Genomic DNA, 24,940 nt, shown 5'->3' with positions numbered 1-24,940 from the left:
TTATTGACTTTGTATTATTGCTTTTATTTATTGTCTTTCAACTGGTCTCTGGGTCTTTATTGTGTTGTGTTTATGGTGTAGCTATTTTGATCCTATAGCACTTTGGTCAAGTGCTGTTGCATTGAAACACACACTGACACTGTCATACACACTACTATACCAAATGTCTGACATGTCTGAAGATTCTGTCACACTTTGTGCTTGAGTGTATGTGTTTGTGTATGCCTGTGTATGTGTTTGTCTGTTTATGTGTGTGTGCTTGATTCTGCGTGTGCTTGAGTGTAAGTGTGTGTTTATGTGTATGTGTTTGTTAATATGCGTGTGTGCGCTTTAGCGCGTGTGTGTGTGTGTGTGTGTGTGTGTGTGTGTGTGTTCTTGAGTGAGTATATGTGCTTGAGGGAGTGTGTGTTTGTTTGTGTGTGTATGTGTGTGTGCAGTCACTAGCTTCAGTCAGGTGACTCAGAGACAGCTGAGTTTGACTAAGATAAAAGAGAGCCTCAGATAAGAGGAGGTTAGGTGGGAGGACTCAGATTCTAAGTGTTGACTGACATGGTGTAAGGAACAGGTGCAAGGGACTCATCAATACACTTGTGTTAAACACACACACACACACACACACACACACACACACACACACACACACAAAGACACAGACACACACACAGACACACATACTGCTAGAAAGATCCTTGCAGTGGGGACATCTCATCGTCAACACACTTGTGTTGGCTCAAGTAAAGTACCAACTGTGATGCCTTGTGCAATGCGGATATGGTTGCGTACTGGGGTGGCTTCAAAGTAGGTCTGTTTTCGTTTTCTGCTGTTGTGGACACATCTCAGCGCTCAAGTTCAATAAGTCACTAGAAGTGTCTGAATTCATGTGTTCGTGTTAATCTACAGCAAAGACTGGTGCTGATGTTTTTTTTTTTATAGGCTTATAGTTTTTAATGCCCCATTATGACTAATGGCTAATGCGCAGGTATTTAATTCCATTGCTGGTAATGTAATTACCTCCTCCAAGAAGGTTATGTCTTCGTATATGTTATCCGTATTACACCCCCCCCAAGACTACTACTAAACTAAACTGATTTGACCTAGCCCTGCTTCTATCATTCCCCCACAGACAGATTTGACCTTGACCTGCCCCGATTACCCTGAACCCCCCCCTCCATCTTCACACTCCACCCCAGTGGGTACCCCAGCTGTCTCACCTGTCACAGGAGGAATTGCTGCGGCTGGACTCGTGCTGCGCGTCCAGCAGGATCTTCTCCATTTCCCCGTTATGGATGGAGGAGGACGAGGGCACATGCTCCAGGCCTCCAACTATCCCATCATCCTCCTCCACCACCTGCGGCAGCGCCGGAAGCACCGGGGCCTCGACCACATCTGGCCCTGAGGAGGAGGATGGGGCTCCACCACCTCCACTTCTATTCATCTCCAACTCCACCCACGACCCTGTAGAGGAGGAGAAGGAGGAAATACATGAGGTGGAGGAGAAGGAGGTGATAGAGAAGGAGGAGGTAGAGGAAACACAGGAGGTAGAGGAGGAGAGGACCAGAGGAGGAGGAGGAGGTTGTGGAGAAGGAGGATGTAGAAGAAACACAGGAGGTAGAAGAGGAGAGGCAGGGAGGAGGAAATGCAGGAGGTAGAGGAGAGGAGAGGAAGACGAGGAAGAAGAAATCTAATTACAAGTCAGACTGAAGATTATCACAGTTCTTACAGCTCCTCTTATCCAAACCAAGTACATGATCTGTCGGGCAGATCCAAAGTCAGTCTTAATACACATTAAGGTTTGTTAGAAAGATTATAAGATTATAACAGAAAGGTTATAATTATATAGTTATAGTTCAGGTATTTAGCAGATGCTTTTGTCCAAAGCAACTTACAAAACATTTGATAAAAATAGTGTAAAAACAAAACATAATGCAACAAAATGTGTATAACAACATGAAGTATCATGTTGAAGTAACACCATCCATTTACTACATTCTGAAAGGGCAGTAAATGCCACTGTGGAAATACTCCAGCCAGACAGCCCCTCTGATCCCTGCTCTACGTGAGCCGTGGCAGGAACACACACTCCAACGCACCAGGCAGGGACTACAGCCAATTACTCACACACCAATACACACACAGAGACAGACACACACACACACACACACACACACACACCAGTCTACACGGTCAATAACCTCTCTCTCTCACACTCACACACACACACACACACACACACACACACACACACAAGCACACACACCAGTCTACACGGTCATTACCCTCACTAATATGCACTAACTTACTCACTCTCGCTTGCTCTCTCTCTCTCTCTCTCACAAACACACACAATAAATACAAACAAACACACCAGTCTACGTGGTCATTACCCTCACTAATATGCACTAACTTATTCTCTCTCTTTCTCTCTCACACAAACACACACAATAAATACACACAAACACACCAGTCTACGTGGCCATTACCCTTACTTACATACTCTGTCTCTCTCACACACACACAGGAACTCACACACACAAAATAATCAGCTGGACACAAACAAGTAACCCCACACCCAAAATCATCCTCACAGCAAAACGTCCACCAGAATGGGGAGGAACTCTCTCGCAAGCTTTTATTATAAAGCACACACACAGAAACACAATCATACTCACACACACAAAACTAAAAAGCCATCCACACAGATTGGACTTTCTTAGATTTGATGTGTGACGTGTGATCATGATGATGGTAGATAATTGACAAGGAGCAGCTGAGCATGTCCTGTGTGTGTGTGTCTGTGTGTGAGGCTGCCTTCTGGAGAGTGTGTGTTTGTGTGTGTGTGAGAGAGAGATGAAAGTGTATGTTTGTGGGACTGCCTGTAGAGTTTGTGTGTGTATGTGAGACTGCCTCTGTAGATAGTGTGTGTGTGTGTGTGTGTGTTGGGGGTTGGAGCAAGTGTGTGTGAGGGAGACAAAGAGGATCCAGACAGGCAGAGCACATGACTTCCTCTGGCTCAGTAAACACAGCAGTCATGTGACCACGCCTCAGGCACACGCTCTGCTGAGGTATGAGCCTGCAGTCATAACTCACTCAACACACGGTCCCCACACATACTTTACTCTGTTTAACACGCACACACATACACACTTTAGTTTTTGCCTCATACAAATGCACACCTCACCCCTGTCTAATATGCATACACTTCACTGTCTGTCTAGTACACACACACACACACACACACACACACACACACACACACACACACTTCACTGTGCTCTAGTCTCAGACAGTCTCACTCTCTCAGTGAGCTGTCCATCCTCCTGTCCGCAGCCCTATGTCGGCCTCTGTTCCAACGCAAACAAACAAAGTAACCATGACGCCACTCTGGCTGAATGCTAGAACAGCAGCTGGGTCCGGGTGGCTGAGCAGGTAATAAAGCTGAGAGATCGGTTGAAATAGCAACATTACCATGTCACTCACTGCCCGGACGTCATTTCCAACCAGCTCGCTTTAATGGGATTTACCCAGGGATTACCAAACACACGTGTACACTCATATCAATACCTACTGACCATGCTCTCACCCACACCACTGGGTTGCCAGGAAATCAGTGATTGAGGCCACACACAAAAATAAAACTATAGGGTCCACACACGCTTACCCTTGGGATCACACAAGTACAATAGACTACAAACATGCACACCTAGCTGTTGGTTATAGTGTCATCTCCCGCAATATATTTGAATAACTCACAATCAGAATTTGCTTAGAGAACCACACTTGCCAAGTGAGTAAAAAATTGGCGTCTAAAAAAATTACTCCTCAACGACAACCTGGCACTGATGTTTCCACACCTCTCTCGTCTTGGTTTCCTAAAAAAACTTTCCTATCGTTTCACACGTCTGAAACGTTCGCCTTCAGTGCTGCCAGAAATAGAGCAAGCGCCCAGGGAGCTACGAGGGATCTAGGGTCAGCGCTGCTGTTGTCCTCACTACTATACCAGGTCATGTATCTGACACACGTACACTCAGCACTGCCTACTAAACATCTAGTGCAGCTTTCAACACGGGATACAGAGCACACAGGCTTTGGTGTGGGAATGTTTTCAGACGTGGGCTAACGCGCGTTGAGTCTGTCAGGCTCTTTGATAGGCTACATGCTGAGACGCCAGACAGTAGCCATAGACAACAGAATATGTGGTAACCTAAAGGCTAATAGCCTAACTTTAATACCGGGACCTAACCCAAACCTTCCAACATGCGTTCTTGGGCGCCATGTAGACAACTTTATTATAAACATCACTGGAGACAGTCAGACCAAGGGTAGTTCGGAGGGAAAAGAATGACGATAGCTGCCAGCCAGGTGACTTCGATATTATGATGCAAGCCGTCGTTTCCCCCCCATCTAGGCAACTATCAGTTACTGAGCTGCTATGCTGTAGGCTACGGTTTTAAAGTAGAACCGAACAAATCAATATCATATTGTTGTTGTTAACTCCAGCTTTCTTGCAGACACAAAAACGAGCTAAAGACCTAGGCAAATGTTTGTGTCGCCCAAGTCGTTTTATAAAGATGAGTAGGCCTAAACGAAAAAACCTGAGTTGTCTGAGTTGGACAAATTTGAGTCTGAAGTGTTAAGCGAGGACGTTTTCCCGTGATGAGCCAATGACTAAAGGTCTGAGGCAATCTAGGGCAACAGCCACAACAGCATGATTGTCTCCTAAACAAAGTTACTTTATACATGTACTGGTCTTCGTACCGCAGGAGTTCAGATCACGCGTTCAATTCCCAGCCTTATGTCGCGTGGTTCACTCGTCAAAATATATATATTAAACCCATGGGGATTAAAACTACATTACTTTGAACTCATCTGACTAATCTCCATATTAGAGTTGAGTTCCATCTCCCCTTGTTGACATCAGTTTCTGCCCGCCTACTGCGATTCTTTTTGTTGACCAGATAGGCGCCCCGAATTGTCAATCATTACAGTGCCCAGTGCCTCAAACTACGTTTCACCCACGTCTGTATAAAACCTGAACGTTCATTGGTTGAAATGGTTGTCGCTTTAAAAAAAACAACACTCTCCAGTTCTTTAGTCCCACCCCGAGGCTTCTCCATAGCTAAACGGAGAAAATTTAGTACGGCGAGCTGAATAGATTCACTGTTAGAATCGCAAATACAAACGTTAAAGTATAAAAATACACATAAACAGACTACCAAGAAAGTCGAAAATCACCTCGCCTGAATGACAAGTTTTAAGGAACCAAAACATCGGGTTAAACTTACCATTTAGTGCAGGGTCCCCGTTGTTTCCTGCTGAAGCAGCAGCGTCGGACATCGTGTCTCTGTGTAGTGTGGCTTGCATAAGACTGGCAGTTTCACACGCACACACTGTTAACACGCATCGGACGTGCGCGCAATCGCGTAGCGATGATTGACCCCGCTCGCCTGTACTTTGCGGGCAGAAGTATTGCAAAGACTACAGCTGCGTCGGCTGATCTTGGGACTGTTGAGGAGACCAAGATCTTCCTGCAGCGCTATGATTACGTCAGCAGAGGCAGTGCTATGATAACAAAGAGCCCGCGTTACGCAACGGAGCACAGTTCCTGCACCAATTCTCTCAGGCCAATCATAACACAACAACCAACCTACAGAAGCTTTCTAAGCAGAAGTAAACATTAAACAAGTCTCAGATATAAAATGTAAACTCTCTTTGGTTAAATGAGGTCAGTTAGCCTAGGCTCAGACAATATAAGATAATCCAAAAATATACATTTCATACAAATGTGGTATACTGCTGTAGCCTACTTGTCACATGCTTATCTCAAACACAATAGCAAATGTTTATCTCAATGGCAACTGTACTCATTGACATCTACAAATCCCCCGATCCGACCTACAAACAGTGATGGGGATGATCTGGGGTTTGACCTTCTGACAGTAAGACCCTGGGAGTCCATCGGGATCCTGGTTCACCCTAATCCCTTTGCCTGTGTTTGTTCTCCGTCTCTATCCCCTTCTGGCCAAAGGGCTAGATCAGGAACATAGTTGAGCACATCAGGGCCCAGACAAGTCCTCCTGGAGAGAACCCCTGGGCTTCTCCTGAACAGAAGTGAACTCAGGAGAACTACTCATTTGGGAGCTGTCTGGTGGCGTGCCAATGTTTGAGTGAGCGTGAGAGCGACGGAGATTGTTTGTATGTAAAGATTTCTTAGGGAAACATAGAAATGAAGAGACAACTCAGGTTTTAATGTTTGTTCCATTTATAAATACCGTTTTTTTTGTTTTTCTTATCATCATAATCTCTATCTATGTGCTTCTTTCCTGACTTGCATTTTCTCTCCATCTAGAGAAAAAGAAGAAAACATACAGAATGGGGAGAAGGAGGAGGTTACAGTAAGTCACGTACAGCGGCGAGGACTTCCTGGATCAGACCATCAGAGAAGGGGAGAGGGTTACAGTAAGTCACATATGGCAGCGAGGACTTCCTGGATCAGACCAACAGAGAAGGGGCGGGAGGTGGGGGGGCTTCTGCGAGCTGCCCCACTTCAGTGTTCATGTGAGCGAGTCCACAGCCGGCAGATCCGGTACTGAGTCCAGTTCACTCTGAGCTGGAGGGGGGGTCACAATTTTGCCCCCCGACCACGCAAACTAACACACACACACACACACACACACACACACTTCTGTGGGTATGACAAGTACTTCCATTCCTAGGGGTAGCATGGAGAAAAGTCCAAGCTGGTTTCACACCAGTTTTTTTTGGGAGAAATGCCTGACGATATATATTTCCTTCTATATGTGTGTGTGTGTGTGTGTGTGTGTGTGTTTTAATACAGGGAACGCTAGAAAGGGTTTTGACAATTAAGATGACGGAACTATAAAATGAGCAGAAAAAAAAACCGAAACAGAAAAAACACGGGGCTAATGTTTGTGACAGAACTTTTAACATTAAACAAATTGGCAGTTTTACAAATTCAACAGAAGACAATGGCAATGGCACAAACAATGAGGGGCGGGAGGGGGAGCAGGAGCTCATCTTATCTGTGAGGGGTCTGCATTTCATTCACAGCATGGGAGAGCGGAACAAAACACAGAGCCAAACCAGAGCAGAGCTGAGATCAGATGGTGGGGTGGGATCATCTGAACTCGGGGATCTGCAAGGGTGTGTGAAGGGGTAGTTAGGTTGATGAGGGGGTAGATGGGTGTGTGAGAGGGGTAGTTAGGTTGATGAGGGGGGTAGATGGGTGTGTAACGGGGTAGTTAGGTTAATGAGAGGGTAGCTGGGAGTGTGAGGGGGTAGTTAGGTCGATGAGGGGGTAGCTGAATGTGTAAGAGGGGGTAGTTGGGTTGATGAGGGGGTAGGTGGGTTGATGAGGGGGTAGCTGGGTGTGTAAGAGGGGGTAGTTGGGTTGATGAGGGGGTAGGTGGGTTAATAAGGGGCAGTTGGGTGTGTGAGAGGGTAGGTGGGTAGTTGGTACAGACTGAGGTTGGCACATCAACATCACCAGACCGAGGTGTGTGTCTGGGTGCCTCAGAGCCCTCAAACGGGCCCAACCAACAAGGGTGTGAACCGGGCACACACAGGCGCCAAACTAATACGTCATCAAACATTGCCAGTTTGTCCCGCCCAGGGGTTACGTCATGGTGGGTATGCGATGGCTGGTGGTGGTCACAGCATTTTTTTTTTTTCACTTTTTCTTTTTTTTCCCGCAAATATTTTCCGGTCTTTCGTTCTAAAGAAGGTTGATGGCATTGATGTATTTTCCCATTGACGACAATGGCGATTGAATGACTGACGAGTGTGGATAAATGACTGACAGCACTAGTTCACTTTCTCCTGGAAGATGTAGAGGTTGTTGGTGGTTGCCACGGCGATGACATTCTCCTGCGGGTGCCAGGCTGTGTGCAGGATCTTCTTGTTGAAGTCCAGGCTGTCCACGCTGATCTCGTCCTTCTTGCGCTTCCCGCCGGCGCACACGCGCCGCGGCTTCAGCACCTGCCGCGGCTTGCTGCACTCCCGCGACGCCTCCAGAGTCACGTCGCGGTGCTGAGTGCGGTCCAGCATGCGGAAGAAGTTATTATAGGAGCCCGTCATCACCACACTGGGATATGGAGGGGGGGAGAGAGAGAAAGAAAGAGAGAGAGAGAAAGAGAGACAGAAATGTTAACAATGTCTGCTCATGTAACAAGAGGGAGAAGGATCAGTTAGTAGGACATCCAGACTAGTATGAATTGCAGTTCCAATTTCAAACCTACTGTTGACGAGACACAGATGAATCGGGCTTGAGGTAATCTGGACACTGTCACTGCAGATAAAGGGCAACCTAGCTGGTATCCATACACCCCAAAGCCACTAGTACTCCAGGGAATGTGAGGTGACAGCTCTGAGTATCACATCATATCCTCTCAAAACTAAGACCTGGAGCAGCGAGGAAACCCACCCTGGAGAAGATGTGTGTGTCAATGTGAAAGTGAAAGTGTGTCAATGTGAAAGTTAAAATGTGTTTATGTGGTGTGTATATGTCCGTGTGTACTGTATATGTGTGTGTCTGTGCATGCGTGCACGTGTGTGTGTGTGTATGTATGTGTGTGTCTGTGCGTGCGTGTGAGTGTTTATTTGGTGTGTATATGTGTGTGTCTGTGCGTGCGTGTGTGCGTGCGACAGGGGCTGATCCGACGTGTCAGTGCTGTCCGGTGATAAACGCAGGCTGTGTGTGATAACAGCCAGTTCAGTTCCAAGCCCCACCCCTGCCACCCACCACACAGAGGAAACACTCTCACCCACTCCAATGCCAACACTAATGCAGACACTCCCACCTAGCCAAATGTCTACTACACTTTCACAGCAACGAAGAAACTCCAACCGAGCCGATCAGCCACTACACTGCCAATACTAATGCAAAAATCACCAACCCGCTTGCAGAACGCCCATACAAAACATTGGCGGTGGGGTCTGCGTGTCTGCATTTCAACAGGAATACTAGACCATGCAATATAATGAAGGTTCAACTCGACTCTGACTAAACAACTCAGTTATGAGCCTACACTCATATTAGCAGACCAGTGTACCAGGGAGGTGATTAGGGAGGGCTGTCTCTCGTCGCTACATGCTAGCCTGTGATCTGCCCATGCTGAGGGAAGTCTTTCATGGTGGATCCTATCTGCCCAAAGATGAGCACAGCACTTACAGTGATGATGACAGAAACTAACAGGGCCACATTTACAGGGGTAATAATGTTCAATGCATGAAAATGTCAAGGGAACTTAAATGATCAAATCAACAGCATGTAAGCAGTAGAGTGTGTGTGTGTGTGTGTGTGTGTGTGTGTGTGTGTGTGTGTGTGTGTGTGTGTGTGTGTGTGTGTGTGTGTTCTCACCTGTCGTTCCCGTTCCAGCAGCACTCAAACTTATCGAAGATGCAGTCGTTCTCATACAGTGAACACAGCTTACTCCTCAGGTACTCATGCACCTAAGGGACAAACACATAGCATTAGAGTCCCTGTGTGTGTGTGTGTGAGTGAGAGAGAGAGAGAGAGAGTTACTCAAGCACCTGAGGGACAAACACACTGCATTAGTGACTGCCTGAGTGTGTGTGTGTGTGTGTGTGTGTGTGTGTGTGTGTGTGTGTGTGTGTGTGTGTGTGTGTGTGTGCTTGCGTGTGTGATATTTGTGCACCAGAAGGGAAAATATACATAAAAGCAACCACTGACATGAAACATTTGGTAATTAATAGAGAAAGGAAGATGGTTACAGAAATAAAATACATTTCTGAACACTAACCGGAAAAAAAAAAACAGACCCGTTTTCACTTGTTATTTCTCATCTGTGTTAATCATAAAAACTGTTTAACACAGAGCTCCTCCTAGTGGCTGTCATGGGAAACAACACCCAGCCTTACATTAGATGTTAACGGTGTGAACTATCTGCATGCACGCACACACACAGACCTCACAGCCTCTCAACCGAACCACATGTCCCATACCCCACCTCTCTCTTACACACACACACACACACACACCTGATAAGTCTCCACTGGCCGGTTCTCCATGTTGAGGTCCCAGATCTTGACGGACAGGTAGTCTCGGGTCATCATGTAGCGTCCGCTGTGGCTGAACTTGACGTCTGAGATGGAGGAGATGATCTCAGAGAAGAACGACCTGTTACTTGGGTCCTCTGGCTCCTCAAACACTGCAGGGAGACAAACCCCAGTCAGAATCACATTAAACCATTCAAAAACCCAGTCAGAATAACATGAAACCATTAAAAAAAAACAGTCAGAATCACATTAAACCATTCAAAAACCCCAGTCAGAATCACATTAAACCATTAAAAACCCCAGTCAGAATAACATGAAACCATTCACAAACCCCAGTCAGAATCACATGAAACCATTCAAAAACCCCAGTCAACATGACCTAGTAACACTATAGCACAGAGAGTAATGTTGGCATGGGAACTGGCAAAAGGCCGAGGCACAGCGCAAAATCCCATTAGGCGGAAGGGCCTCTTAGGTGTCAGACAGCCAGTGTTATGAGAAATTGACAGCATTTATATTATATTATAAGAAACCCAACGTGTCAGACAGCCAGTGTTATAAAAAACTGACAGCATTTAATAATGCCTCTTCATAGCATATAGATAATGATGCAAATCTGTGCAGATCTGTTTGTGAAGAATCCATCTGATATCAGGGAATTAGTTTGACGAGAGTGACCCCTGGAGGGCTATATGTGCGCCTGCACTCTTCTCTGCTAGTCTGTCCAGGCGCCTTCTACTCCACTTTGCGTGGGTGCCTGCTCTCTTCTCTAAGGCCCTGTCTTCACTTATACTTAAATTGTGTCTTTTTGGACAGCGCTAAATACAAGTGCAATTGACTACCAAGACACATTGTGATCCGATCACTCATACCACTTGCCAAGGGGGTCTGAGATGCATGTGACCACATATCTTTTGTAGTGCTAATGCGTCCGGATGCGTCCCCGACCAGGCAGTAGAGAACAGTAAAACGTTGGCAGTAACCAAATCTGAACACAAGCGGTCGGCTGGATAACTTGGAAATGCACGATAGACACAGGTGTAAACGATCGAACAATGGATCCCATGGTGACCCTGGAGAGCGTGGCAGCCAGACAGCCTACCCGTGCCCTCTCCCTTAAGACACTGGTGAGTACACTAACATTTGGACTACTATATAGTGTGCCATTAGACTAGTGAGTATACGAACATTTGGACTGCAGTATGCCCTGAAACTAGTGGTCGACCGATTAATCGGGCCGATATCTGGCATTTTTAGTTAATCGGCATCGGCCGATTCAATATATTTAATTGGCCACTCTTAACAATGTTTACTGTCTGTATAATTAGATTGTTTCCGGCCTTTTAGTGAGAAAAAGTGAATAACGTTAGTTAGTTCAAAATTGTTACTGTAGCAAGAGTCATAAAACATGTATCAGATTTGTCATTTGAGATGGTTGTGGGGACGGTAAGCAAGTGTAACTGGGAAGACTTTTATTGTTGGTGAGCATGTGGTCTGCCGCTGTTAAGCATGTTACATAACAAACATATTTTCTTCATAATGGTGCTCATGTACATGCGCAAAGTTTACCCGCAGTAGAGTAACAATAATAGCCAGCTAGCAGAACTATTCTCAAGTAGGCAAAGCCAGCAGCACCTGCTGTCAGCTGAGGCAGAGAATGAAAAAAGGATTGATGAACCTCTCCTCTTGTCTCAAGTCAACAATCTGCTATCGTAAGCAATTGATTTGATAGTTATAAGAAACCCCACGTTAGTTACAAACTGTTGCATTTGCTAATGGGCTAGAGATAGCTTCGATTCAACAAGTGGGCTTACGATAACTGCAGTCCGAAAGCTAGCGTTAACGTTATCAGCTTACCAACAACGTTATGGGGAACGAATATTATGGGCTTCTACCTAACGTAATGTTTCTGCACTTGTGTGCGTGTCTCTCTCCCTTTGCGCACACGTGTGGGTGTGGGTGTGTGTGTGTTTGTCTGTGCTTCAATACACCAAGTTAACTTGGCAGTGTTTAAAACCCTCTGGGGTCATTTTAATAATATTTCTGTAACGGATGTATGAAGTGATTTACAAACGTGATTGGAGAGATCTATGCTGTGTCCTGAAGAGTTATCTGAAGTTTATTGAGCTACGTAAAGACATGCTCCTACCTTCATGAAAAGGGATGCTGCTACTGTGTGCACTACACTCATTTTATTTATTTATTTATGCAAGTATTTAAAAATGTTCGTTCTCTCTCAGGAAAAGGAGGTGATGTTATCTGTTGATAAATGTTGCTGTTAAGTTCACTAACAGTTGTATTTATTTTGTATTCATTAAAGTGTGTCTGTAATGCAGACAAACAATGTTAAATAAATGTTAATTTAAGTTTAGCAATTTTGTGTGTCATTTGTTATTATTATTATTTAATTGTGGTATTTTCAGATGCAAAACCTCCCCCAAAAAAACAACATGATATCGGCTTTATATATCGGCCTTCCTGTTCTCTAAATATCGACATCGGCAATTGAAAAACCCTTATCGAAAAGTCTATCACTACCGGAAACCAGTGAGGATACTCATGTTTGGACTGCAGTATGCCCTGAAACCAGTGAGGATACTCATGTTTGGAGTGCAATATGCCCTGAAACCAGTGAGGATACTCATGTTTGGAGTGCAGTATGCCCTGAAACCGGTGAGGATAATCATGTTTGGACTGCAGTATGACCTGTAACCGGTGAGGATACTCATGTTTGGACTAGGGCTGAACGATTTGGGAAAATAATCTAATTGCGATTATTTCCCCCAAATATTGCGATTGCGATTTAATATGCGATTTTTTTATTTTACCCACATTTTTTCCCCAACAAATCGTAATGAATGATTTAAATATGACCAACACAATATTAGATACATTTAGTGTAAAATATTATTTCCCACATTTTACATTATTATTTAACTGCTCATTACAGAATCAAGAACAACAAATCGGTGGCTTTGCCACTGTGCATTTAAGTAATTTAAACAAAGTCATTGTAAGAATAAACACAAGGCATGCACTTTTTAAACACTGTGTGCAAAATTAACCATCTTTTTTTTTTTTTTTTGACCACGTTTTTAATCGCGAACGTTGCGGTTAGAAAATCGCGTTCTATCATATCACGATTAAATCGCAAATGCAATTAATCGTTCAGCCCTAGTTTGGACTGCAGTATGCCCTGAAACCGGTGAGGATACTCATGTTTGGACTGCAGTATGCCCTGGAACCAGTGAGGATACTCATGTTTGGACTGCAGTATGCCCTGAAACCGGTGAGGATACTCACGTTTGGACTGCAGTATGCCCTGGAACCAGTGAGGATACTCATGTTTGGACTGCAGTATGACCTGTAACCGGTGAGGATACTCATGTTTGGACTAGGGCTGAACGATTTGGGAAAATAATCTAATTGCGATTATTTCCCCCAAATATTGCGATTGCGATTTAATATGCGATTTTTTTATTTTACCCACATTTTTTCCCCAACAAATCGTAATGAATGATTTAAATATGACCAACACAATATTAGATACATTTAGTGTAAAATATTATTTCCCACATTTTACATTATTATTTAACTGCTCATTACAGAATCAAGAACAACAAATCGGTGGCTTTGCCACTGTGAATTTAAGTAATTTAAACAAACTCATTGTAAGAATAAACACAAGGCATGCACTTTTTAAACACTGTGTGCAAAATTAACCATCTTTTTTTTCTTTTTTTTTTTTGACCACGTTTTTAATCGCGAACGTTGCGGTTAGAAAATCGCGTTCTATCATATCACGATTAAATCGCAAATGCAATTAATCGTTCAGCCCTAGTTTGGACTGCAGTATGCCCTGAAACCGGTGAGGATACTCATGTTTGGACTGCAGTATGCCCTGAAACCGGTGAGGATACTCATGTTTGGACCGCAGTACGCCCTGAAACCGGTGAGGATACTCACGTTTGGAGTGCTTGTCGCAGAGCGCTGATGCACGCATGTCACACAGGCGGATGGTGCCCTTGCTGCTGCTGTAGACAAAGGTGTTGCACTGGTGGGGGTGGAACTCCGCTGCCGTGATCACCTCCGTCAGCTCCTCCATGTTGGCCGGCTTTATGTCCACAACGTCTTACAGATCAGAGGTCAAGGTGCACAAATAACATACATTCAGAGCGACGTTACAGTGACTCACTACTCCCCGTTAACAAACATCAAATCACAAACAAAGAATAACGCCAGTGATGCACTATTCCCCGCGAACATACATCAAACCCTTATTCTCACTCCCACACACACACTTACACACAAACACACCTGAGCACACACACACACACACACACAGACAGACACAAACAAACACACACACACACACACACACAAGGCAGGATACTGAAGCTGCGGTCGGTGATCTCTAAGTGCCACAGGTTGATGCGCAGGTCGTCGGCAGACAGGTAGGTCATGTCGTCGCTGTTGACGGAGATGGAGTTGATGTGGTAAGTGTGTGCGTTGGCAAAGATTCGCCGTGGGCTGGCCTCCACCATCAGGTCCATGGGCCGGAACACGGGTACCTGAGAGAGAGACGGGGAGAGGAGAGGGGGTGTGTGAGTGTGTCTCAGTGGAGCGCTATTTTTAGATTCTGGGGGCTTCTCCCTGAAACCTGAAACAGGAGCATGCAAGCCCCACTTCAACGTTGTGTGTGTGTGTGTGTGTGTGTGTGAGAGAGAGGGGGACTAACAGGGGAGGGACCAGCACACATCAGCCTCGTTTGGAACAAAGCTGCTACCCGGCTGGGCACTGATGCACACAAGCTGTCACAGAATACCAAGCATATCTTCAGGAGAGCGAGTCCATGATGTACAGCAACGTCAGACATGATAAATGACAATCAAATTCTCACTGCTTTCAAGAAAACAGGGAATGCCAAACACATCTTAAAAAGAGATGAGTCCATGGACTTTATTAAGTCCACAGTGGGATGTAAAGCAACATCACACACACTCATTAAAACACACTCATTAAAATTCTCACGGTTGTCCCTGGTCCCTTTTATAACATACGTGTCAGTGCATGTCAAAGCCCATCATGAAGGGTGTGTAAATAATGCAGAGATGGAAGCCTGTGAAACCACCTCTAGGGGGTGCCATCAGCTCTGGGTCAGACCCCAAGAGACACATGACCATGTAGCATCCAACAGTTTGAGCATGAGAACGACAATTAATGCATGATGAAATTATAATCAATGGAAGCTCGATAAAATGGGCATAAAATAACCTACTTTATACCTTAGAGACAATTATATAAAAACGTATTTTGATGTAAGCAGTGTTGCTTTTCCAGACTAACTCTGAATCTAACTCCAAGAAGAAACCCTGAGGTGAAGTTGTTTAGAGCACTGTGAACATAGTGGTCATACCACTGAGACAGGAGCTGGCATGCATCATGCATCATACACACCCACAGCCACCCAACCTCGCACGCACGCACACATGCATGCACACACACAAACAAAGAACCACTTCTGGTGTGTTTTAGTGAGGCTCACACTACATACCTAAAAGCCTGTCAGTTCTGTGTGTGTGTGTGTGTGTGTGTGTGTGTTTAAGCACACTTGTACATACTGCCAGTAGCAATGTTCTATATGTTGGTGCAAGAGCATGCCTGCAGGGTGTGTGTGTGTGTGTGTGTTGGGGGCGTTGCATAGCAGTGCTTTGGTATGTATGTAGTATAGAGGTATGTGTGGACGGAGGGTAACATTATATGGAGCTTATGTAAGTGTGTGTTGGTGCATTTGTACATATGCCATTACATAGAGTAGCGTGTGGTGAGAGAACATGTTCATGAGTGTGTGTGCGTGTTCATGTGCGTACCACTGTGCACATCTGTAGTGTTGTGATTGTGCTGGGGTCTCTAAAAAGTTCATCCTCCTCTTTAAGTGTGTGTGTGTGTGTGTGTGTGTGTGTGTGTGTGTGTGCGCGCAAGTGTGTGTGCCCACCCGTAGTGTTGTGATTGTGTTGGCGTCTCTGTAACGCCCATCTTCCTCCTTCAGGTTGTAGCCCTCAGGTCTCTTATCTCTCTCACTGATCTTCCACAGCTTGATGGTTTTATCTGCAGGTCAAGAGAAACAACACACTCAATACACCAGTCAGGACACACTCACAACATACACCTGAACAGACGGACACAAACCTCTGAGGAACCATGACAGCGTGCACGCACATACACAGCCTAAGTGCTCCACATAAAATAAGTGCAGGTGAAATTCCCATACATCAATAGAGGGAACAGAAGGCCGGGATCAGTTGATCAGAGATAAGTTCTTATTCGAACATGGGGAGCATGGGCTAGGTATTCCTTGAACACAGAAAGTACCGGAGCAGACAGCAGATCTTACTCTAATACAGGAAGTACCCGCCTAAAGATTAGTTATAACAGGAACCAGTCCTTACTCTAACAGATGGAGCACCTGATCAAAGATCAGTTATTACAGGAGACAGGTAGTACCTGATCAGTAATCATTTATTATTAGGGCCACTTATTCCTAAAACACAGGGAGTACCTGATCATAAATCAGTTATTATAGGGATCAATTATTACTCTAACAGAGGGAGCACCTGATCATAGATCAGTTATTAAGGGAATCAGGTAGTACCTGATCAGCCATTATAGGGGCCAGTTATTCCTCTAACACAGGGAGTACCTGATCATAAAGCAGTAATTATTGATTATTATCAATTACTACTCAAACAGAGGAGTACCTGATCAAAGATCAGTTATTACAGGAATCAGGTGGAACCTAGTAATTATAGGAACCTAGTTAGTGTAGGGATCAGTTATTACTTTAACACAGGGAACACTGATCAGACATCGTTTATTACAGAAAGGTATTACTCCAATACATGAGGTGCTTATTCACTGCAGGAACTAGTGGGCTGTTTTAGGGCAGCCCACACCTTTGTGCATGTTTCGACAGCTGGAACCGCCGTAGTAGGACCCCCTTGAAGGCCATTTTCGGGGTGAAAATAAGTACCTACTTTGGGAAAGATAATTCTGTGCCGCCCCAGAACTGCTGGGTGGGGCTTGCAGTGATGGTTTTTGTTTCTGAACTAACTCAAAAATGTTATTCATGTTGGCGTGAGAGCAGCAAGAAATAACCCATGATTTACATAAAATGTTTACACATGGCGGAACTGTCAAAGACAAGCAGCGCCATTTTTGAAATCAACTGTAGTATTTGTACACACTGTACTGAATACAGCAAGAGAATTACAGGTTATGGAGTCGAGGTTACTGGCAATGAATGAACACAAGCGAAACGTCAGCTGAAATCAGGGATGTCTACAAATGACTCTTTCCTGTCTTGTTTCCCCGGGGCTCGGAGGGCGGATTGAGTGAGTAGGCAGATGAGGGTGTGAAGAGTCTCCATCGCTCCAACACTCTTAAAAATACTCTCCTGTTGTGTAAGGCTGGTATTTATAGCCTGCTCTGATGGGCAAGCGAGAGATGGGATCTGAGTCATATCTGTGTGATTTAACAGTCTGGACGGAACCCTCCTTCCCTCTCTTACTGCCTGCTTTTCTTTCTTTCACTCCCTCCCTCTCTCTCTCTCTCTCCCCCACTCACTTGTTCTTTCTCAGCGCATACGACAATCAGGCTGTGCGCCACACACACACAAACGTCAGGAGGTTCTGACCTGCAGGTAGTTTGGGTCAACCATCTGGACCTGCTAATGAGCACATCACAACACTCAGCTCATACTGTGTGTGTGTGTGTGTGTGTGTGTGTGTGTGTGTGTGTGTGTGTGTGTGTGTGGGGAAGTAAGACTACAGAGTGGGCTCTGGGCTTCTCTAGGTTTGTGCAGGTGAGGCTGAAGGCACTGTGTGTGTGTGTGTGTGTGTGTGTGTGTGTTTATGCCAGGTTGGGGGTGTCAAATCTCCCTGTGTTTGTGTGTGTGTGGTTGGACTGACCGTTAGTGGACAGCAGGAACTGGGCAGCATTCTTCTGGGGCAGCCAGCGGATCTTGTTAATCTTCTCCTCGATCTCCAGGCTCTTCAGGTAGTCAAATTCAGGCTCGTGGCTCTGGAAGGTGCTGTAAACATTATACTCACTACGGCACTGAGGCTGACTCTTGTTCTGCACAGACAGAGAGAAAGAGAGGGTGGGACACACAGACACACAGACACACAGACACACAGACACACAGACACACACACACACAATTTAAACCATTGTTTTATGTGTTTTAGTGGTGTAATTGTATGAGAGAAATGGAGAGAGAGGAAGAGGAAGAGATGGAGGGAGTGAGAGAGGAAAAAACTCTCTCACTGCTCCCTGCCCTTTGGCTCCAGTCTTAGTTAACCCTGTTCTTTTCACATGGGACTACTCAGGCTGTGTGTGTGTGTGTGTGTGTGTGTTTACATGTTGGCCGTAGCATTACCTCGGCCTTGCTGATGACCACGAAGTTGTGTGTGTGTGTGTGTGTGTGTGTGTGTGTGTGTGTGTGTGTAGCATGACCTCTATGTCCTGCTGGAAGATGACCACTGAGGAGTGTGAGTGTGTGTGTGTGCCTGTTCATGTCCTGCTGCAAGATGACGCGCGTGCATGCATGTGTACCTCTATGTCCTGCTGGAAGATGACCACACGGCCTCCTTTGTCTCCCGTGGCAAGAAGCTCCCCTGAGTGGTTGAACTCCACAGTGGAGATGATGTCAGCTGCAAACACAAACACAAACACACACACTCAGGTGTTACCACTGCTGGGCTCAATAGCAGCAGACTCTAGAGAGGATGCATGCCTGATCTTAGAGTGCGGGGAGTGGGTAAACCTTTTTCTGAAGGTGTACACAGAAGACCACCCCCACCCCCCGTGATTTTGCACCAAGCCTAATCGGTTCTCGGATCAGCCTCCTTCCTGCCTCTGTCAGGAACAGCAGTGCAGTGTGACTCTTCAGAACCAGGAGGGAGGAAGAGTGTGGCTCAAGTCAAGCAGCACTACACTCAATAACAGCATCATCTGTCTGTCTGTTTCTCTCTCTCACACACACACAGGGAGATAACCTACTTTTCACTGGCCACAGCACAGTTCCTCCAAATCAACCTAGATACTTCTGCTGTTGGACACACAGATACACACACACACACACACGTATACATAGACACACACACACACGTATATATAGACACACACACACACACACACACACACGCGCGCGCAGACACATACATACATACACACACTCTCTCTCGCTTTCTGTCTCTTACTTAACCCTTTGTTAGGCAGTGAAGCAGAAACACAATGCTGGAGAAAGGATGCAGTGTAGGGCCATTGTGCAGTGGTGACCCCCTAGGGGACAAAGGTAGGGACCAGGGTCTTTGTGTGCATGGGCATGTGTTCATATGCGTATATGGTTGTGAGTGTTGATGTGTGAGTGTGTGAGTGTGTGTGTGTGTGTGTGTACAGGAGAGGGACTAACATGGTTGTGAAGGATTATGATTGGGGGAGGGCATTCTAGGCAGAAGTGAACCAGGCTGTGGTATCAAAGCCCATCTCCTCACAATTTATCAGGAGTGTGTGTGTGTGCGCTGGGATGGGTGTCAACCCCTCGGTACACTGATCAGGATCACCCTCAGCACTTCTCTAAGATGGAGGGATGGGGGGGTAATGGAGAAGTACACATCACTGATGTAGCACACAGATGTTTGCACTATGGCGGAAATGACCAACAATGCAACTAATATCTCACCAACACCAGCACCTCCTCTAACCTCACAGACACCAGCACCTCCTCTTCTCCCTCAGACACCAGCACCCCCTCTACTCCCTCAGACACCAGCACCTCCTCTAACCTCAGACACCAGCACCCCCTATACTCCCTCAGACACCAGCACCCCCTCTACTCCCTCAGACACCAGCACCTCCTCTAACCTCACAGACACCAGCACCTCCTCTAACCTCACAGACACCAGCACCGCCTCTTCTTCCTCAGACACCAGCACCTCCTCTAACCTCACAGACACCAGCACCTCCTCTACTCCCTCAGACACCAGCACCTCCTCTACTCCCTCAGACACCAGCACCTCCTCTAACCTCACAGACACCAGCACCTCCTCTACTCCCTCAGACACCAGCACCTCGTCTACGCTAACTAACTCCAGCACCTCCTCAAAGCTTACTTACTCCAGCACCTACTTTCCTCTCCTCTCTCAACAAAGCAGCACCTTCTAGCCTGCTAGCTCCATCTCCTCCAACCTCTCCACTACTCAAACAGCACCTCCTCCACCTTTACTCACACCAGTGTCTCCATAACTAACAGCACCTCCTCCACTCTCAGTCACACCTGCACCTCCTCTAACCTCACTCACATCAGCAAATCCTCTAACCTCACTGTTGGCAGCGCAGGTTGGGGGGGTGCTGCCAAATGTCACCCCCCTGTCGACCCATGCTATGTGAACAGCTGTGCCAGTCATTTACGGAAGCCCCCCCGATGCCACTGTATCCTGACCCCCCCCCCCCCTCATCCTTCTCACAAAGAACACTTCCTGCTAACACACTTACAGAACAAACCATAACACAACAACAACAGTTCAATCTTATCATACCTAACCACAGAGGCCTTCTCTACTGAAGCCAATATCAACTTGAGCATAGTCTACGCCCACCATAGAAAAAAAAGAAGACACCTGTGTACTCTGAGAATGTTGCTGTGAGTTAACTGGGTTGGAATGTAGAAAGAGTAGACAAGCACTTGTGTGTTCAGCTTTGCTGTAGGTAGGTCGTTCGTGATTCAAATGTGGGCAAAAATGTGGGCAAAACATGATCAAATGTGGGCAAAAACACTCTGTGTGTGTGTGTGTGTGTGTGTGTGTGTGTCAAGATGGCTTCTTTTGCAGGAGTAAAACTAGGAGTGTCTGCTGCCAACGCTCCAGCAGTAGGCGAGACACGAGGTGTGTGTGTGTCTATAGGGTGGCTCTAAGGAGGAGCAGCACGTGGGAAGAGGCAGGTCTGGCAGGACACAGGGAGCGTTCTCGTATGGCTGGTCTAGCAAGAGTGACACGCAGGGTGTGTGTTCGTGCATGGCTGCTCCAGCAGCAGAAGGACACAGGGAGAGAGCAGCTGGGTTTCCATCCAACTCATTCACATGCTTTAAGTGCATTCATGAAAACTCTACGAAACAAAATGCGACTGCGTTTTGCAAATTAGAAATTGACACTCTCCTAATCGAGGGAAGAGTTGTGAACAGTTGCTGGATCAAAATGTAAGGCTGTCAGGGCAACTTTAAGGGAAACACCTAAGATAATGGCAACAAATGCAAATGTATGTGAATAAACCCGTTTCCATCAACCTTAGTCTCATTATACCCTATGCAAATCGGAAGTTAATCCACCCCCCTCTAGCGAATCGACTTAGAAGATTTCATGCGAATTTCAAGCTTTTGCACTCAGGCTTTTCTATTTGAATGGTTAAAATTTGCATTAATAAGTTAGGGTGGCAAGATTAACAGGAGTAAGACACGGGGGGTCAGTGTTCTCTTATGGCTGCACTAGGAGTAGCAAAATATGGAGAGCGTGTGTGTGTGTGATGTGGCTCCTGGGCGTGCTTACCTTCAGCTACGTCGTCATCGATGGCTCCTTTCACCTGGGAGAAGCACCACTGCACGTCATTGGCCCCGCCTCCGGCTCCTGGAAAAACAACAGGTGAGAACAAGTGTGGCCCCACCAGCTCTAAACACACAACCAAAGGCCCCAAACACTGGGCCCATGACCCCAAACACACCTGAACCAACCACCCTCCTATAGCTCCCAACACACACCCAAGCCCACCCTACCCTCCACACTGGCTGTGGCATCAAGTGAGGGGCGGAACCCAAGCACTCAGCCCAAACCAGACACAAAACAGCTGAGTCCCTTCATGAGGTTCTATGCATCTGAGGAATGGATCAGGGTAATGCTACAAAATACAGTCTCACACACTCACACACAAAGTGAGTGATGAGTCAAGCCTGCAGACTGCAGGCCCACTATCACAGATCCAACACAAAGATCTGAGGGTCAGGGGTCACCGCCTGTCCCTGCAACCATCAAAGTAAAGCAGGATGGGAAAAATTACAGATCAACAATAACAACATGTCTAAAACAAACAATTTCATATTCTTACAGAATACTCATCTTGTCAAAGCACAGACGTAGTCTTCATTCCCAGTAAAATCAGTTTGGGATGAAAGGTATCAGTACAAGTGGATACCTCTTAATTGCTTTAACAGTCTTAGATTACATTCATTACACTTTATCTTGTATTAAGCAAACCCTTTATGATAGGCCTACCTGGGCCTGCCAACAACTTAAGGTGGTTTACAAGCACAGCAGGAAGGCTTGAGCTTGGACATGTGATCTCAGACAAACCTCAATAAACGAGGTCAGACTCTTTCACAGTCCCAGGAAAGCAGGTTATTAAAGATAGATTCAGATCTAGCTTGCCAGAAGCTAGTACACCACAAACACATTTGGGGCCCTTAGGCACAGTAACACAGACAGAATTTAAGGCTGTGGTGATAAAATGTAAGCGAATAATGAAGCCCATCATTGCAGCATATGAATATTGTTTGGGTTAGCAGCACATAATGGTAGCATATGAATATTGGTTGGGTTGGCTGTTCTTTCAAAATGTTTTGTAGGCTAATAGGGAGAGGTAGTAAACCCTGTCCAATTCCAGTCCGATGTGGACTACATAGCGTGATAGCCATCTCGGCCATGAGAAGAAGGATGTCTCTCCATTTATTAATCCTTCCACCATTTTTTTTCGCGTCACGACTTCCTGTCGCGCTCATTGCCGTGGGACCTCAGTCAACGTGCCCGAGATTCACCCGACCCATTTATATGTCGTGAAAGGACATAGACATGGGTACATTACGATGCTCACGGATCCAGCAGATACTACGGTGAAGCAGGAGATGGTCAGGACCACTTGTCGCTAGATAGCTCGCCATCAACTTCACCAGATCTTCCTGGATGGGAGATATAGCTCGCCAGCTAGATGAACTGAGTTTAGAGACTAATGACAAGCATAAAACTGCGCAGTGCGAAGCGATGACAACAAAGTTCCTCAATTGACTATCAAGGCGAGTTTGCAGCTAGCTAGCAGGATAGCTGACTTACACGCCAAGTTAAATGGGGAGCTACAATGCAAGATGACGTGAATCATACATCCTGCTAACGGAGCTACCAAGATAGAAAGCCCTCCAACTTTTACGCTGGTAGATGGGAGGTCTAAATGAGGTACACATAAGCCATAGCTACAGGTCGGTATATTTGTAAAAGGTCCAACTCATCATTAGACATGACACCTAACAGTTGGAGGAGGGAGGAAATGGAACGGTCTAGATACCACTGCGTTAGCTGGCGAGCTAGTAAAAGTAGCCAGCTAGCCACAGATCTCTCAAGTGCAATGGTCCGAGATTCGTGAGCAGCCGATGTACCCGCAAATAAATCGTAATTTTGTGATCTAATTTGCATGAATTAACATGTAACTTTATTTGCATGGGAAACAAGTTATCAAGCTAATGTTACGTTTAGCCCGAATTTTCCATTACCTGCCATGGCGAGACAGGGAATCTCAGTCTCGATGTCGGACCCCGGTCTTGGTTATTTTGCCGGGTGTGGGTTTACGAGACCTGTTCCACCTGAAAGATGAGCCAGAATCGTGGAGCTGAAGAGCTGGGGTTTTCTCGCCTGTCTCTCACTCTCTCTATCCTCTCTGGCTGTCTCTCAAACTCATTTACACTCCCTCCCGGGGCTATACTCCCACACTCCAGTCCACATTCAAAATGGCGCAACCCCTCCCTGCAATCACGTCATCACCATTCGACCCTCTCCAGGAGAGGGTGGGAGATTGACCGGAAAATGTGGGCGTACTGCTCAAAGTCTTCGTCAAACCGTAATGCCTCGTTGCCACACAATCGTGTTGGGTATCTGTAACTCCATATAACATGCGCAATATGCCCTCTAGTGTTCAACGCAAGGTAATGCATTTCTGTACGGATGGCGTCAAAATGAGTGCCATCGTCGTTTCTGAAGTATGGAAGCCAAATCCTGACAATGTTATAGCAATGTATTAAGAAATTACCCCATAGAATGAAAAAAAGACAGACATATCAAATATATATATTAAAATATATATATATATATATATATAAAACGATCAAAGAGAAAGGAGAGAAATATATGATCACTCATTAAAGGTGCAGTATGTAGGATTTAGGGCGATCTACGAGCAGAAATGGAATATAGTATTCATAATTATGTTTTCATTACTGTATAATCACTTGTAATTATGAATCATGTTTTTGTTAGCTTAGAATGCGCTCTTTGTATCTACATAGGGGGTCCTTATCCATGGAGTCTACCATGTTGCACAGTCATGTTTTTACAGTAACCCAGAACAGACAAACCAAAGCACTAGAGAGGCACTTTCATGTTTTTATGGCACCCGCCACCTTAAACCTGACCTTCTCCTACACGCTTGAAAAAAGGGAGAAATATTCAGTTGGTTGCCACTGCAGCCTCACTACTACATACCACTAAATCCTACATACTGAACCTTTAATTTGATTTATTTCCATTTTTTTTAATATATATACAGTATATACTGCCTGAAACACGGGCAGAGAAATACAGACATTAATATAATGAATACATAAATAAACAAATACATTAACGAATCAATAGAGAAAGTAATTCATATAGCTATAAATAAATGAATATATATATATATATATATATATACATATATATAACAAATACATTAACGAATCAATAGAGAAAGTAATACATATAGCTATATATATATATAAATGTATTTTGCTATATGTATTACTTTCTCTATTGAAATGTATTTGTTTATTTATGTATTC

General features: G+C 45.4%; 2 protein-coding genes across 4 annotated transcripts in view; both read right to left on the bottom strand.

Annotated features, from left to right (window-relative positions):
- bnip3lb (BCL2 interacting protein 3 like b) overlaps positions 1-5,560 on the bottom strand; it is an 11,246-nt gene extending 5,686 nt beyond the window's left edge. The window contains exons 1-2 of the mRNA XM_012816697.3: positions 5,283-5,560; positions 1,212-1,455 (exon numbers count right to left, since the gene is read on the bottom strand). Of these exons, the coding sequence (XP_012672151.1) occupies positions 1,212-1,455; positions 5,283-5,361 (323 nt within the window). The 5' untranslated portion in view covers positions 5,362-5,560. The remainder of the gene's footprint in view (positions 1-1,211; positions 1,456-5,282) is intronic.
- The window catches only part of ppp2r2ab (protein phosphatase 2, regulatory subunit B, alpha b), a 31,131-nt gene extending 7,152 nt beyond the window's left edge, over positions 1-23,979 (bottom strand). Inside the window, exons 1-10 of one of the 3 annotated variants that reach the window (XR_006152689.1) lie at positions 23,621-23,979; positions 21,636-21,713; positions 18,649-18,746; positions 18,003-18,168; positions 16,031-16,143; positions 14,429-14,606; positions 14,002-14,166; positions 10,018-10,187; positions 9,377-9,468; positions 6,653-8,101 (exon numbers count right to left, since the gene is read on the bottom strand). Coding sequence is in view for 1 of the 3 variants with exons in the window: in XM_012816603.3 (XP_012672057.1) it covers positions 7,822-8,101; positions 9,377-9,468; positions 10,018-10,187; positions 14,002-14,166; positions 14,429-14,606; positions 16,031-16,143; positions 18,003-18,168; positions 18,649-18,746; positions 21,636-21,713; positions 23,621-23,627 (1,347 nt within the window). In the remaining 2 variants the exon portion in view is untranslated. Of the gene's footprint in view, positions 1-6,241; positions 8,102-9,376; positions 9,469-10,017; positions 10,188-14,001; positions 14,167-14,428; positions 14,607-16,030; positions 16,144-18,002; positions 18,169-18,648; positions 18,747-21,635; positions 21,714-23,620 lie in introns of those variants that run through there. The other 2 variants (XR_006152690.1, XM_012816603.3) reach the window with 2 other exon arrangements.
- Positions 23,980-24,940: the final 961 nt, after the last annotated feature.

Source organism: Clupea harengus, chromosome 12 (genome assembly GCF_900700415.2).
Source record: "Clupea harengus chromosome 12, Ch_v2.0.2, whole genome shotgun sequence".
In the NCBI taxonomy this organism is placed as follows: Eukaryota; Metazoa; Chordata; class Actinopteri; order Clupeiformes; family Clupeidae; genus Clupea; species Clupea harengus.
The sequence above is the reverse complement of the archived record's forward strand: the minus strand, read 5'-3'. Positions and strand labels throughout refer to the sequence as shown.